The 17,223-nt window shown below is 41.7% G+C and overlaps 1 protein-coding gene across 4 annotated transcripts in view; it reads right to left on the bottom strand.

Annotated features, from left to right (window-relative positions):
- The window catches only part of apba2b (amyloid beta (A4) precursor protein-binding, family A, member 2b), a 99,681-nt gene extending 89,619 nt beyond the window's left edge, over nucleotides 1-10,062 (bottom strand). For 3 of the 4 annotated variants that reach the window (XM_034191425.1, XM_034191427.1, XM_034191426.1), the window contains exons 1-2: nucleotides 9,568-10,062; nucleotides 5,873-6,960 (exon numbers count right to left, since the gene is read on the bottom strand). In XM_034191425.1, the coding sequence (XP_034047316.1) occupies nucleotides 5,873-6,960; nucleotides 9,568-10,018 (1,539 nt within the window). In that variant the 5' untranslated portion in view covers nucleotides 10,019-10,062. The remainder of the gene's footprint in view (nucleotides 1-5,872; nucleotides 6,961-9,567) is intronic. The other variant, XM_034191429.1, reaches the window with a different exon arrangement.
- Between the last annotated feature and the right edge of the window lie 7,161 nt (nucleotides 10,063-17,223).

Below are 17,223 nucleotides of genomic sequence, written 5' to 3'. Positions count from 1 at the left end.
GGCGGAACTCCTGAGTCCTGAACGTTCGGACTCCGACTGTTGAGACGCTGAGAGAGCGCGCCGCCTTTTCACCTCACCAGAACTCTAATTATTTAGTATTTCATGTATAGCACAAAGGGAGAAAAATAAATGTGTTTTCTTTTTGGAACTGCTTCTTGTTGTGTGGGCCGCTGAAGAGGAGGTACTGCTGGCCCACCACCACCAGATGGCGCCCTGCATGGAGTGCGGGCTTCAAGCACGAGAGGGCACCGGAGCCACTGGGAGTGACAGCTGTCGCTCTTCATCAGCACCAGCTGTCACTCATTCAACCCATCACCATCACCATAAAGGCCAGACTGCAACTCCACCTCCTCGCCGAGAAATCATCTACCATACAGGTAATTTTCTCTGCTGAACTAAACCTTGTTCCTGTGACGGTGTTCTTATCTGCGGTATTGGCGTTTGGTGTGGACTGCGACGACTTCGCCTCACACCCCAAACCAGATAAGTGGTTTCACAGGAGCTGTACGAGTGTGTGATTGGAGGTGGAGGTAGTCCCTCCTAACTGAACACAGACTGTGGGATTACTGAGTGTGCGTACTCACACTCATCAAACTGTTTCTGTTCTCTGCCAGCAGTACCGGGTCTGACTGCTGAAGACGGTGGCCACCTGGGGCGCAGGGCTTGGCGGCTCCGGTGTTCTTCAGATCCGTTGGTGGTGGAAGCTGTGTGGGTTCCGGCTCTTCTATCACCAGACGTCTTCTATCTTCGAGCCTGCCACACGCCACCTTGTGTATGATTGACATTCCGCACTATTGTTATTGTCTGTACTTCGCTGTGCGCTTCACAACATTAAATTGTTACTTTTTGGCTTATCCATTGTCAGTTCATTAACGCCCCCTGTTGTGGGTCCGTGTCACGACACTTTCCCAACACTTCTGATTATTTCATGCTGGGTTCAGTCAGATACTGGACCACTCCTCAATCCGCGTCTTATCCATAACAGAATGAATGGAGTGCTGTCTATTTAAATGCTGAAAGTGTGGGGGGGTGCTTCCTGATCTGATCTGATCAGGTCCGCTGATCAGACCTGATCAGGTCATCACATACCTAAATGAAACGCTGTGATGATTTAAACTTTTAAGCACCAGTTGACTGCAATCAGGTGTGATCTGAATGAAGTGCTGTGTGATCTAACGGTGTGATCTGTCGGTGTGGTGATCATCGACAGCGACGGCGCTTTAAATGTTTAAACAGTGCATTAATCAAGTGTGATCACCCTGATTGACCGATCAGGTCATCTGATGATCACACCACAGCGACAGCTCTTTAAAAGTTTAAATCATCACAGCGCTTCTGTGTGATCAGACCGTGAGACACAGGCATCCTCTGAGAAACGAACCTGCAGCAGAAAAACCACAGAGGGACTTGCTTTAAAACGCTGCATTTCTAGCCACGAATTAAAGGATTTTCAGAGGTCATTTTCAAAAATCAGGAGCTTTATGTGGATTCATGTCCATCTGTGATGGTGAATTGGACTGAATGAAACAAGTTTCAGCCAAGCAGTGGCCAACATTAATGGACAAATTTAGAATTATGAGTAAATTACAAGAAACGTGTGCCAACACTCATAACTTACCTACAACTTATGTCCCGCATGTGCGGGATGTATGAGTCACACGCTGGTATGCGTTGAAAATTTTCAGCATGCCCAAATTTTTTTGAGGAGCTCAGCTAGGACGCACATCAGCGAGCTTCATTGTGTTTCAACATGCTTCAACTTGCTCTTAAGTTGTAAAAAAAACCCTACCCTTGACTTACTGGGCCTATGCCAGTATTTTTTAATACGGATGGCATACGATGGCTAAATCGTCAAGGTGTGACAGGGCCTTGAAGATGGAGAGAAAAATTTTGGCAGGTGCAAGTCATCCGCTGTTCAGAGAATTTCAGGTGCTTTCTTCAGGTAGGCGATACAGAATGACAAGATGCAGAACGAAAAGGCTTCCTTTATCCTACCTGTCATCGACCTTTTAAAAAAGATGAATTAATTACTCATGATGTGCTCTAAAACTATTTTTTTCCCATTGTTTGCTAACCATATATCATAATAAGGTGCTTGTACAAATGACCTATTGGGTCTTTTTTTTTTTGGAGGGTGAGTCTGCAACTAGATCAGCCAGTCAGAAATATAGACAGGAAGCACCAAAATAAAACAGTATGGAACAATGTTGGAATAAAATAAACTGTTGAAAGTTATTGTATGTTATGGTCTTTGTATTTCTAGAGACATACTTAGTTTTCATACTCTGTGATGTGATGATCAGTACCTAGATTCACATTCTGTATTTAGAGCACTGTTGCCAATACTTGTTTTCAGTACTAACACACCATTTTTTCAACCAGCATACACATTTTGTATTGTGTGTCTCAATGCAAATGTTTTAATTTTCAGTTCAGGTTTGTCTCTCAATGTCAAATTTTATTTTCCTCGCTAAAGTTATCTGTAACTGTTCTGGCTCCATAGGTTTCGGGCTATATAAATAAAGCTGAACCAAAAATGTCACATTTATTTGTATAATGCCCCAAATTATAACATTTCAACAGACTTAAACTTCCATACTAAGTCAATTCAGCTGCTCCCTTATTTTGACTCAGGGTTGCCACAGCAGATCCAAGGTGGATGTGCATGTTGATTTGGCACACGTTTTATGCCGGATGCCCTTCCTGACGCAGCTCCACATTACGGGGAGAAATGTGACAGGTTTGAACCATGAACCTTATGCACTGAAACCAAGTGTACTAACCACTTGGCCACCACCCCTGCTTAGGCTTAAAATGAATATAATAACCAAGTGGCCTCTGTGTGCTTGTGTTTGTGTATGCATGTGTATGGCTTCAATCTAGGAGAAACTGGAGAGAGCTGGCATTTTCCATTTGGTATGCTTATGTATTTTGGGTCAAGGATGAACGCTGCAAAAATGGAAAGTTGATAGGACTAATATTTTGGGAGAAATGAGCGATTTTAGCTAATAACAGTTATTGTGTTGTAATGCACCATGGGAGTTCAGGGTTTGGGGGTGTTATATGTTGTTTTTGTGGTTCATGTGGTGGTTCAGAGCTGATTAACATATGAATTTCTCCTTTGTGAGATCAATAAAGTTTATCTTATCATATCTTAACAGTGTTGTTAGTATTACTGATTTATTCTGTTTTTGTAGCTCAGTTGGCTTAGTCAATTTAATTAAGTGTCATGTTGCTGTTTCCATGAGTAAAAAGTGTAGTGCTTTTGATGTCTTCTGCCACCATCTCTATTTGTGGGTGTGTAAAAATAAAGCACCTGCTTGCAGCAGAATGCAGAAAAGACCAAAAGCTGTGTGCATACTTATAACTTTGATCACAAACAAACTGGGGAGAGCTGATATTTACCATTGGGTATGCTTATGTATTTTGGGTCAAGGATGAATGCTGCCAAAACAGAAAGTTGATAGGACTAATATTTTTGGAGAAATTACGGATATTAGCTAACAACACTGAACAATGTGATAATTACATTCTGGACTCACACGCCATTCCAGCAGGGGGCGGTAAATCATCTGTATATTAAAAGTGTGCATGCATGCATGATTTTATTTAGCAAGTTCAATGCAAGAAAATAATATATTTGTAAATAAGTTAAAAATACATGGATGACACAAGAAAGTGAAAAAACACTTATTTCCATTGTGGTCAATTTAAAAATCAATTGACAAAATAGAAGTAATAATAAAATAAAAAGAATAATACTACTAATAATAATGATAATAATAACAATAATAATAAAAGTGTGTACAGTATAACAAGAACCTAAACAATTTATACATTAAGACAATTACCACTCTTGAAAAATGTCAGCTACCTATTTTATGAACACTACACAATCTAGAGGCCATGGATCCCATGGGCAACACACTAGTTCCGTATAACACACAAAAATGTAACAATTAATGTTCTTTCATATTATTTTTCCCAATCAGAACTGGTATTAGTATTTTGTCAGGGTGAAACAAAAGCTCCCTTTATTTCCTGTTTTTATGTACATTAAATGTGAGAGTGCCACTAATGTATGTTTACATCCAGTAAACCACTTTATATGGATGTAGTACAAATTCCTGCATTTTTAAAAATGGGTAATAACATTAAATAACTGTTTTTCTGCATCATTTGTTCCCACCCATCAATGTCTCAAAGTTTTGTTTTGGCATTAAGTACGAGGTCTATTAGAAAAGAAACCAACCTTTTTATTTTTTTCAAAAACCATATGGATTTGAATCACGTGTGATTGCGTCAGACAACCTTGAACCCTCGTGCGCATGCGTGAGTTTTTCCATGCCTGTCAGTTGCGTCATTCGCCTGTGAGCAGGCTTTGAGTGAGGAGTGGTCCACCCCCTCGGTGGATTTTCATTGTCAGGAAATGGCGGAATGATTTGGGCTTTTTTTTCCATCAGAATTTTTTCAGAAACTGTTAGAGACTGGCAGCTGGAAACCATTCGAAAAATTTATCTGGCTTTTGGTGAAAATTTTACGGGCTTCACAGAGAATAAGGACTATTACTACAGCTTTAAGGACGGCTTTAAGGACGCTCAGCGTGCCGCGCTCCATGCCGCCATCGAGAGCCACAAACCACCGGATCATTTCTAAATGGATGGCTCTGTGGATCCAAGACTGTCGTGGGCACTTTCTCTGGTTATCACAAGAGCTGGACATCAGCCATTTTCTGGCAGATTTCACTTTTAACAAGAGATTTTGTCATGGAAAGCCGAGCGGAGGCTTCGTGCGTCACGACCGATTTGCTGATGGAGCGAGACAAAGGAACACCTTCGTTTTGGTCTCACAGGACGGCTTTGAGATGGCGTTCAGACAGCTGTCGGTGGTTTTTCCATCGAGTGATTATCCGAGAAATTGTGCAGGTTTCTGGACATGCCAGAACATGTCCCATGAGGCTTCATCACGGCGTTGCTTTGCGCCATGCGGCACCGCCACGACGCGCGGAATTGCTGATGTCCATGTCTTTTCCCAATTCCTGTGCTAGTCAGACGACGTCCCGGATAAAACACAGCGTCCAGTTTGGAAATGAATGGCATATTCCACTGTTACAGGAGTTTTTGTCATGGAAAGAGGAGCGGAGGCTTCGCGCGTCGCGGCGGTGCCGCATGGCGCACAGCAACGCCGTGATGAAGCCTCACGGGACATGTTCTGGCATGTCCAGGCACATCCACAATTTCTCGGATAATCACTCGATGGAAAAACCACCGACAGCTGTCTGAACGCCATCTCAAAGCTGTCCTGTGAGACCAAAACGGAGGTGTTCCTTTGTCTCGCTCCATCAGCAAATCGGTCATGACGCGCAAAGCCTCCGCTCGGCTTTCCATGACAAAATCTCTTGTTAAAAGTGAAATCTGCCGGAAAATGGTTGATGTCCAGCTCTTGTGATAACCAGAGAAAGTGCACACGACGGTCTCGGATCCACAGAGCCATCCGTTTAGAAATGATCCGGTGGTTTGTGGCTCTCGATGGCGGCACGGAGCGTGGCACGCCAGTCTCTGCCAGTCTCTAACAGTTTCTGAAAAAATGTCTGATGGAAAAAAAGCCCAAATCATTCCGCCATTTCGTGACAATGAAAATCCGCCGAGGGGGTGGACCACTCCTCACTCAAAGCCTGCTCACAGGCGAATGACGCAACTGACAGGCATGGAAAAACTCACGCATGCGCACGAGGGTTCAAGGTTGTCTGACGCAATCACACGTGATTCAAATCCATATGGTTTTTGAAAAAAATTAAAAGGTCGGTTTTTTCTCTAATAGACCTCGTATATCAATAGTTTATTGTTCACAACATTCCTTCAGAACAGCTCACCTGCTCTTGCTGCCATCGCTGCCTGTCTTCAGGTGAACGTGGATGTGGTTTGATGCCCCTCTGGTGGTCAGGGTTGTTATGATGTAATGAGGGCAGATTGAGTGACTTGGGCCTACTATCATGGCGGTGGTGAGGTGGCGGGTAGGACGTTGTGTCAGGTTTGCCATGAGAGCAGTTGCTTGGTGTGGGGTCATGCGCTAACTCTTCTGGGCTTTGGTCAGTGGCACTGCTTAGACTTCCCATACTCATACTCATCTTGATCTCAGCAACTATTTGGTCAATGTCCTCCTCTGCCTCTTCTCCCGTCTCTCCCTCTACAACCAGCACTTTCCTGCCATGATACGGAGAGACTTGCACTGGGTTCCCGTTGTCCTCCGGAGCATAGTATTCACCACTATAGACCCCTCCATGTCTCTCCTCGTCCTCACCTTCTTCATCTTCTTCCTCATTTGGGTAGTACTCCTCACTCTCTGCCTCCTCCTCTCCCTCTCTGTCAGCTGGACTGGAATGCAGGGTATCATGAAGCGATGGCTGGTGGTGGTGGTGATGGTGGAGGTGATGATCCAGGATGGGTTCAGGTCGGCCATTGTATATTTGTTCATCTGGATCTTGCTCCACTACCTCACAGCGCACCTCACCATCTCCGTTGCCCCACTCCTCCACCCTGTGCCTCTCTCGCACCATCCACTGCTCCTGTCTCACTTGTCCTTCTTGTCTCCATTCTTCCCTTGCCTCCTCATCTCTTTCCCTCCACTCTTCCCTTAACTCTTCACCTTCCTCTCTCCACTCTTCCCCCACCTCATCCTCATCTTCTCTCCATTCTTCCCTCACCACACCTTCTTGCTCGTCTTCCACCCATTCCTCCTCTCTCACCCTCTCCTCCCCCTCTCCTTGTTCCCATCCTTCTACAGCATCCTGCCTTTCATGATTATGGACTGCAGCTTGCTGGATGGTGGTAGCACAGTCTGGCTGGCTGTGGGCACGGCTGCAGTCTCTCTGGCTGTTGCAATCCACACCTTCCAGATAGCTGTCATCTTCTGGGCAGTAGCGGATATAGTAAGTCACACCCTCATCCTCCTCTGCGAGTCCTGAAACAGTTTACATTTGTCACCATCCAGTGTTTCCTAAATGTCTGTCACACTATGACGGATTGAGGAAATGTATGAGTAACATATACAAAGTTCTGACAAACTGTTCATGTCAGTTTTTGTTCTGTACAAATCCTTTTCTCATTTGCTAAATGAGTTCCTTGTCAGCTGATGTCTAGAGAGTCTGTCAAAGCTTTGTGCACACTCAAAACTTTGAGACTGAGAGCTTTCCCAGTGGTTGCATATTTGCTTACCATTTTGTCCTGTACTTGTTTATTACTTCTACAGCGTGAAACAGCTGTTCCTCATCCCTCACATACTCCGAGCTCTGCACACAGTGTACACAGTAGAGCATGGCTACGTGATCTGGGCCTGATGGGACCCGACGGGTTGGGTCAGGTTCAGACAATTATTTTGGAATGATACTCTGGTTCGGGTCATGCTCTGTCACGTCAGCACAAAGACACTGAACATACAGAACTTTTCTGAAATGATGACGTCGTAGCCCTGCCTCTCAAAATTCAGCCACTCATAATGAAGACATGTTGTTGTTAACAGTGTAATTTAACTATGGCTGCAGCTATCGATTATTTTAGTAATCGAGTATTCTATTGATTATTTTTGCGATTAATCAAGTATTCTATCGATTATTTTTGCGATTAATCGAGTAATCGAGTAATCAGTAAAAAGCACTTTTGCATTTTTAAACAACATCAATAGTCCAGGGTTCTCCCTAAGCAATGGCACAATGTCTCTGCGCCAAAATCTGAGTAAATCAGAAGAGATATGCACATCCAGGATGTGTAAAAAAGGCGTGCTGGATCAAAAAAGAGACAAATATCAAAGCAAAAATCTACACAACCTGAGCGCTCCCATGCAAAAAGCTTTATTTGGACACAAATAGCAAAATAGTTGTGTCAAAATCTTGACATTTTGCTGAAATGGCGATGCGATGTGGTTTCTGTTTTGTTTTTTCCCCAACTTGTAAAATTTAACCATTTTGTTTTTTTGTTTTTTTTTTAAGGTTGGTGGACTGGGTCCCTGCATTTTTTTTTTTATCCCCCTTTCTCTGCAATTCAGCAGATGCATTTCAGCTGGAGGTTGAACATGCAGCCTCACAGTCAGTTTTTATTATTATTATTATTATTTTATTTAAGTTACCGTATTTGTGAAGCGTTGTGTGCTGCCCAAAAAAGCAAAAATTAAAAAGTGAAACACTCAGTGGGAGTCAGCAAAACAAAGAAGAAAGAGTGGACTTTTGCTGAGAGGATCTTTCAGAAACTGTGTATCAGTGTGTCTGGGGACAGCACTGTGACTTGCCCGGTGTGAGGGGAGTACTGAGCACCCCACACAGGGCCGAGAGACAGCAGCTGGCCGCCCAGTCAATAGTCACTCCCCACACTGAGCTGACCATGTGTTTTTTTAAAAATAGACAACCACACAGCTTCGCTTTAAATGCGCAGTCTATTTCAGATGATCAATGTGGACCCTCTTTCTCTTATAAGGCTTAATTTTACTCTGTGGTGGTTCATTAATGGGATTTAGAGTGCTGAAGACACAACGGATGACTGTGGTGAACGCTGATCGTGAATAAATGGAGCGCTGTGACGCTAATATTTATTATATTAGTGCCACAGTGCAGAAAAGACCTTCAGCTTTTAAAGTAAATGATTTTTTTCTTCTTGTTGGTGGCAGGACAAAGCAAGTGCATGCTGAGAAACATACCAGGAGCACCATGTTGTAACACAGAGGGACTTCTTAAAAAAAACCTCTACATTTATTCACGTGCAATTTCCCCAATAAGGAATAAAAGTATTTCTAGATGTCGTCTTCCAAAACAAGGGCATCTTATGTGGACAACAGTTTTCATCAGGCTGTGATGATGAATCCAGATGCAACAGGCCAGATTAAGACTTTATTTACTCTGTGTACTGTGGTAGCCAACAGGTCTGCTTCATTTGAGGCAAATGTTTGTTTCTGTTAATTAAAACAATTATAATACAGGATCTAACAGTTTTCTTTCTGTTTGCAGGGATTTGTGTAGGATGGAAATAACAGAGACATCAACAGCGTTGGGTTCAAACAGAAACATTAAATGGCGGTCGGGTTTGGTCACTACTCTGTGGGACGTGGGTCGGGTTCAGATAGAAATATGAGGCCTGAACTGCACTTTAGTGCACAGCTGTCAATGTAGGATGACTCCTGCACATATGTACACACTGTTTGTGCATTCTGCTGTGGGCTTTACTGTGTGTATCAATAATAAATCAATAAAATAGACTGCTATTTGAGTACTGGCTTCCATATCTATTAGATCTAGATAAAGAAGTGTCTTACACCTGCATCCAGTAACTTAAGTGGCTGATTTCATTTGATTTTACACTTACGGCCATAAACACAAAATCTTCATTTACATACTGCTCAACATCACATTACTGCCTGCTAGCAACTGCCCATTTACTCTTTGTAAATCACCCATTTTAGTCAATTTAACCATGAAATGTAGCACTCCTTATCTGGCATCTTAGTAAATCAGGCCACCAGTGCCACTCTGTTTCACACTCTACTATAGAAAGCGTATAATACAGTCATGACTGTCTGACTCACCATCATCATAATCTTCATCTTCTGAGGTGTTATTAATGTAGTCTGAGCTTGAGTCTTCATCCAGGCTGTCAGCTTCACCATGGAAGTCTGCCTGGTCACGGTCAACTTGGTCAAGGTCATGTTCTGGTGTGGAGGGTGTTGCTGTCTGCTGGTTGTCCCGCTCTGCATCTACTTTGTTGTTGTAACATGTTTCTTCAACTTCTGCCTTGACATTCACATCTGGATGGTTGCGGATACCATCTTGAGGCTTGCGAGAGGAATACTGTGCTTTGCATGGACGGGGGAGTGGTTTTTGATCATGTGACTGCTTGTGGTAGCGCACCGGGCACTGGCGAGAAGGCAGCACTTTCAAATCACATGAGTCTGCAGGATGAGGGGCGGGGCAGGGGGCAGGGACTGGAGCAGCCATAGTGTTTCCTCCACTGGTCCCTGGCCTCTTCCTGTGAGCCATAACTGGTGGCTTACAGGCTATGCATTATCACTGGCTTGATCCTGAGAGACAAAGATGACATAAAAAGACAAAGATGACAAAAACAAACTGTAAAGTAACACATGTAGGTTCATAAAAACACACTGGAACTGAAGAAAACAGGATGGTAGTCTGATGACAAAAACTTAATATGAGGACAAAATGCATTTGAAAAAGAAAATTTGTGCTTTAAGTATATATCTGTCAGAGCAATTCCCTTTATCAAAATCACACAGGCACATGCGCACGCAAACATTTTGCATATGCTTTCTGATAGCAAAATACTGCTACTTGTTTTTATATAACAAACCAATCTATTGGTGCAGTCAGCACTGACTTTGTGCCGCTAACACTACAGCTTTAAATAAGCAAACACTGGATCAATAAAATGCTCATGAACACTTTGAAACAATAGTGACAGAGTAGAGCCCTTCTAAGCATGATGGCTTCACAGACAAGAATCAATAGACACATCAAGACCATCCAAATGTATGTGGTGTTCATGTACACTCCAGGATCAGGCTTGCAGCTGATGGTTCAGTTTGAGTATTGATCCTTCTGTCGTGTTTGAGCTTTGAAAGTTACAGAGATGAAATGCGGAAGTTCATGGAAAACCAGTTTTAATAGATGAAGAAGAAATCACAATGAAGCCTTTACCTTTACCAAAATATCCAACAAACTGAAATCCAAAAGCTTTAGGCGTGCTGATAAAATGCAAATAACCTACAGAATGTTAAGAGTAAAATCTACATGGGTCCATACCCATTCAGGGTATTCTTGAAACACCGGTATAACTTGTATGCATACAAGTTATACCGGTGTCGCTAACCGAATGGTCCCCCCGATGACGCGGTTTCACCTTGTTTCTGCTTCAAACTGCACTCTAGTCATCATCTATCTCAGCGACACATATCTGACACTTTTGTACAACAATCATTTCCACATAAATTCAACATTATTTCATCATAAAAGGTGGCGGAAGCAATCAGAGTGCCGTGGCTAAAGGAGCTGCTAGCTGATGCGTTCACTGTGCGTCAGTCATTTCAAAGGGTCACGGAATTTCGTTGAGCTTCTGCTTAAAATGGCCCCGTTTCTGCTTAAAACTGACTTCAGAATGATTTAAGAAGTTTTACCTTTATCATCTGATGGTTAATAATCCCAATAATCCATCTGATTGCTTTGGGTGAAGAGACGCTGTCTCAGACATGCTGCTGTGGTCCAAAATGACGCATGCGCAGATACAAAAGGCGGACTGATTTTTAGGGGCAGACCGCTCAGTCTGCGACACCGGTGTTCCCTCAACCTCAGTACATGTACAGTGGGTTTTACAAACATATTTATGCTTTGTTTTCTTTCAGATATGTACAAAGGCTGTTGCTGAGGGTGGCACATACAACTCCAATTCCAATGAAGTTGGGACGTTGTGTAAAATGTAAATAAAAATAAAATACACTGATATGCAAGGAAGGAAAGGTGATGTAACACAGTGGTAAACATACCACTGTCCCAGCTTTTTTTGAAACATGTTCCAGGCATCCATTTTAAACTGAGTAAATATTTGCATAAAAACAATAAAGTTTATCAGTTTGAACATTAAATATCTTGTCTTTGTGGTGTATTCAATTAAATATAGGTTGACGAGGATTTGCAAATCACTGTATTCTATTTTTATTTACATTTCACACAACGTCCCAACTTGATTGGAATTGGGGTTGTATAATCAAACCATGGCTAAACTGTCTTATCTGTGAATGAGGGTGGACGTTCCACATAAATACATGAGTTATGTTTTTGTTTTACTCACACAGGGCAGGGACGTAGACAGAGAGGTGAGGGGGCATAACACCTCTCACCCTCACCACACCTCAACTCTCAGAGAGTAAAGGTCCAGTTTTGAAAACATTTTAGACATTTTTGTGTGTACTACTGCTATTTTTAAATGTTAATAATAATAATAAATATTTTTTAACAAATAAAATGTTTAAACAATATCAAGAATAAGAAAGAACTTTATTAATCGCAAAGAAAATCGTTTTTCTAGAGTGCCGAAACAGTTAACATTGCTTTTTTTTTTTTTTTTTACAGTGGGAACAATGAGTAAAACATGTTGATGCAAAATGACTGAAGACACTAGCACAAGATGTTTGACAGTATTGCACATAGCTCTGAGTAACTACAAAAACTCTGATCATTATGTATTCATCCTGAAGAAGGGGGAGGAGTTACACAGTCTGATTGCCACAGGTAGGAAGGACCTCCTGTGGCCTTCTGTGGTACACTGTGGTGGCCTCAGTCTTTGGCTGAAGGTGCTCTGACAGAACATCAGTGTGGCATGCAGGGGATGGGAGGTGTTGTCAGGGATGGTGAGTAGTTTTCTCAACATTCTCCTCTCCAACACCTCCATCACAGACTTCAGTTCCACCCCCAGGAAAAAGCCTGATAAGCTTGTTGAGTTTGTTCATGTCAGCTGCCTTCGGCCTGCTGCCTCAGCACACTACAGCATAGAAGGTGACACTGGAGACCACTGAGTGATAAAAAATCTGCAACATACTTCTGCAGACTGTTATCCAGGCATATTTCATCTTACTGTTTGCCTTAGTTTTACTATAATTCTACAGTAAGTAGAACTGATGAGCCATATTAAACTATTTAACTTTTCTGCATAACTAAAGTGGGGCATGAAGCAGCATCTGTTTTCTCTTCTTTTTTAAGCAGTATTGAAGCTTGGAGTCTGTGTGGTATTCCACCTTTAAAATCAGGTCAGTTAGGGTTAGGGAAGCCATAAATATGGAAATGATGAAGGGTCTTATGTAGGTTGTGAAGTCAATTTGGGACAGGGAAAAGGCAAAGAAAAGGTGAAAATGTGCAAAAGAAAATATGAAGAGAACACACAGTAAGCAGTATAACTAAAGTACTAAATAGTTGGGTTACACACCAACACCACACATTGCAATTTATGCATGCATTTAAATACAATTTCTATAAGCAGTATTAAGCACATTAATTTATTAATATCATGATATGTACTGCATGTGTATATGACTTCACATGCTCAAACTATGGAAAATATTAAACTGACCATTACGAGCATCCATGTTTGAGACACTGAAGCATACCATTACACTCAAAGAAGCCTCTCCATTTCATGGCTCCTTAATGCCAGCTATACTGGCTATGAAATATGTAAATTTGGCATATCTGTGGTAAACAGTTATTGTGGCAGAAACCTCTGAAATCTGAAAAAAGCATTTTGTGGTCAAATTTTATTAGAAGAAAAGCTCATGTGGGCAGTAAATAAAACTCTTAAAACTGATTCCATTTTGAAGGTATTGAGCATACATAAACTTCACAGTTTAGTGTCAATGTATGTTGTTTGACTATAGACCAAGTCTAGGTGTCCATGACAACTGCCACAGAAAATTTCAGGCCTCTAAGTCCACTATTTGCTGATGTCTAAGAAACGGCAGACCCGGGTTCAAATCCCACCCCTGCCACATTTCTCCATGTAATGTGGAGTTGCGTCAGGAAGGGCATCTGGCGTAAATTGTGCCAATTCAACATGCAGACCCACCTTGGATTTGCTGTGGCGACCCCAAGTGCAAACAAGGGAGCAGCCGAAGAGACTTACTATTGTTATAGTATACCTTAGTATACTAGCATAGGTCCGCCTTAGAATTGGAATATATAAGATATACCTTACTGTAGTGATTTTCAACCTTTTTTGAGCCGCGGCACCCTTTTTATATTTACAAAATCACCACCAACCAAAATAATATTATAACTCTATTACCTCTGGTTTTGCGCAAAACCCAATTATCGCAATAGAAAATCTATACAGAAAACACCGCACTTCGAAAATCCTCAAGCATTTTGCGCTCTGATCTCAAGTAGGGCTGTCACGATTAGGAATTTCTGGAGATGATTAATTGTCAGACAAATAATTGCGTTTGACGAATATATTGTCTATTTTTTTCTTTTTTCCCCTTCTTTATATTCTACTATTGTAGTATAATTACACAACTCTGGAAGAACATTTGGCTTCTGTGAGTGGAGAAACTGGGAATGGTGCAACATTTTTATTTTTATCTTCATTTTACATACAGTCCCAACTTTTTCTGAATTGTGGTTGTTTCTGTTGCATTTCTGAAATTGTTTCTCCTCATCAGTCACGTTTTGTGCTTAAACACTGCATTAAGCCCATATTGAACAAATAAATACCTTTGGAAAGTAACAGCTGTTAAAGTTCAGAGTTCTCACGTGCTTTTTGTGATCTGTGCATCTGAACATCACCACAGCTTCTCCATGTCAGGGGTGTTTTTTTTTTTTTGTGGCTCAGTTCATTCATATATTCTCATTTTTTAAATATGTTTTTAAAGCTATTTGACCGTTTATTTCATCTCATGATCTCATAAATTCAGCATACGACGCGCACATGGTGTGAACAGGACGGTAACGGCAGAATCACACCTTTAGAGAAAGTTCAGAGAGAAGTAAAAGCAGCTTCACGTTTTGGTTTTGTTTTTTTAACATGTTCACTCGGGTTAAAATCCTCTCTCTGTTCCGCGCTCGCTGCACACTGATGGTTCTCAGACTGTAACGTGTCGCGCCTGCATTCAGTAATCTCCCTCACGCACCCCCTCCCTCGCAGTCTGCAGCCTGTTGACTCCGCGCGTGCGCGCACACACACACACACACACACAGACCACCAGCTCCGCATTTTAGACGGCTTTTGAAGAAGACGGCCACTGTTTTAATCGGCCGTCTTATCCAAACGGCAGGACAGATCGCTCTTCAGCCTCCATCTTATTGTCCCGCCTTAAGACAAGAGCGAGGCTGCAGCACAATGACGTCAGATTCTGAGTCGTTTTATGCTTTGTGGATAAAATAAATAATTCACGGTAATCGCGAATATGAAAAATAATCACGAATATGAAAAATAATCGCGATTGACGAATATTGTAATAATTGTGACAGCCCTAATTTCACGTGTTTTTTTTTAGATGTGTCGACACTTTTATTCACAATAATCTGCCACTCTAATATGCACGGAGCGCAGAGGCTGCCTTCAGTGAACCCAGTTGTGAGCGAGAAGGCCCAAGTCTGACCACGGTGACATCAACGGAGGTCAGGCCGCCTTCCCCGCACACCTCCACAGCCAACGCGGTTTCTCCTTCCCCAGAGGAGCCATGCTCCGTGAGCAGCTGAGATTCACGCTGTAGTCAGCAACCCGTAACCATGGAGATGCACAACACTATGTGCGCAAGTATGTCTATTATACTATAGTACAGCGCTTAAAATTTGTAGTTTTTGTCAAAAGCATTTCCTTTCAGACATTTTGGCATGAATGTCTTGCCATACCTCTGAGCTGAGCTCAGCAGGCTGCTGCACGTCAGCGCAGGATGTCTCATTTTGGGAGGAAAAAACATTTTGATCGATTGCAGTTTGTTTGTATTCCAACATTTGGAATGAGGTGTCATTTGATTTGCTTTGAATTTACTAATTCCGACTGGACTCTATCATTCTAAATTGACTTGGCAGAGAGCCGCGCAGCATTTGGAGCTGGTTGAACAGAACGGAGGACGATTCTTGTTTCTTTCTCGCAACAAGACAGGAGTCCCAGTTAGTGACTTTAATCTGCACAAAAGTGACTCATGATTGACATATTCAGGGATGAAAGTGGTGAAAAAGAAACAAATCTGAAACCCAAAATTACCCCCCAACACCTCCCGCACGAAAATTTTTGAATTCTAGGAGCTCTGAAATGTAATCTGGGGCTATTCCAGACAATGCAGTGAGTGCAGCATCCATTTTGGTGAGGGGGAAAAAAAAACAAAACCATTTTCTTTATTCAAATTCATTCCAGTAGTATTCTGCCTTTACTAGGATGCAGAGGTTTTCTGGCTTGGCAGATAGTTCTGGAGGAAATCACTGATGAAATTAACAAATTGAAAATATGGTTTCACCAAAACAAATTGTCATTAAACTTAAAAATGAAACAGGGATGAAGTGGAGGTGTAAGAGTCACTAGGTGTTCACAGGAAACAGTTATTTATTTCTATATGTTTATTTATTTATGTTCATTGTTAGTTGGTTTTATATTTTCTGTTGTGTTTTTATCAGGTTCTTTTTGTCTCTTTCTCTAAAATTGTATTGTAGCATTATTAGTTATTATTACTATTACTGTTGTTGCTATTATTATTATTATTATTAATATATAACCAAATTTAAAAAAAAATTAGAATTTGTAATACATTTGACTCTGTTACGACAACAAACACTGAGCCATTAATTATTATACAGAAAACAAATGCACACAAACGTGCTGACATGCGAACAGCTTAATGCTAACTTCAACACTGAAAATGCCATAGACATGCTAACGTATTATCATCAGTCCCGTTTTTAAGTTATACATTGATCAACTGTTTCAGAAACCGTAACAGGTTGGTTTAACATAAAAAAAGGTAAATATTACTCACAGACATAGGAGGGTAGGCTGAAAAGTTCTAAGGCTCCCCATGAAGGAGTAATGCATTAACTGCATTATAGTGAGCCTTAGAACTTTTCAGCCTACCCTCGTATGCTCTTTAGAGTTTTAGCGGGGAAAAATTAAGATAAAGTGAAATAAAACAAAGAACCAACAAAGCAGCGTGTCGGATCAATGCTTCATTACTTCAACCTTCAAAGAAAAGCCGTTCTGCAGAAACGGTTGATTACAGACCCTGCAGGGGTTCTGTAATCAACGTAGAGACATAATTTTCACGACAAACACCCCCAAAACAACAGCCACTCTGAAGGACCAACAAGGGAATCGTTAAGCAAAAAGGCTATTGATGTCAGTGGATCAAATAATTTGTTAACAATACCCGAAGAGAACCGGTTCTCGATACCCAACCCTAGCAATACCCGATGGCCATATGTGGGCCTCACGTAAAAACTACACTGTCAGGTATGAAAGTTCACATTATGCAATGGGATAACAGGCATCGACATTAACGCTTGTCTGATTGTCCGGGACAAGTGTAAAATGTGATTGGACAAGCTATATGCTCTAATCGCTGTCCGACCGGACAAGTGGTATTTTTTTGCTTTAAAATGTTCAAATTCTTTATTTTCATCGCTCGAAACCAAAATACCTGACGGCTGCCTTTTTGTCTCACACCTCGCGAGAAAGCGTCTTCGGTTTT

This window comes from Thalassophryne amazonica, chromosome 2, assembly GCF_902500255.1.
Source record: "Thalassophryne amazonica chromosome 2, fThaAma1.1, whole genome shotgun sequence".
Taxonomy (NCBI): domain Eukaryota; kingdom Metazoa; phylum Chordata; class Actinopteri; order Batrachoidiformes; family Batrachoididae; genus Thalassophryne; species Thalassophryne amazonica.
This window is presented reverse-complemented; position numbering and strand designations above follow the sequence as displayed.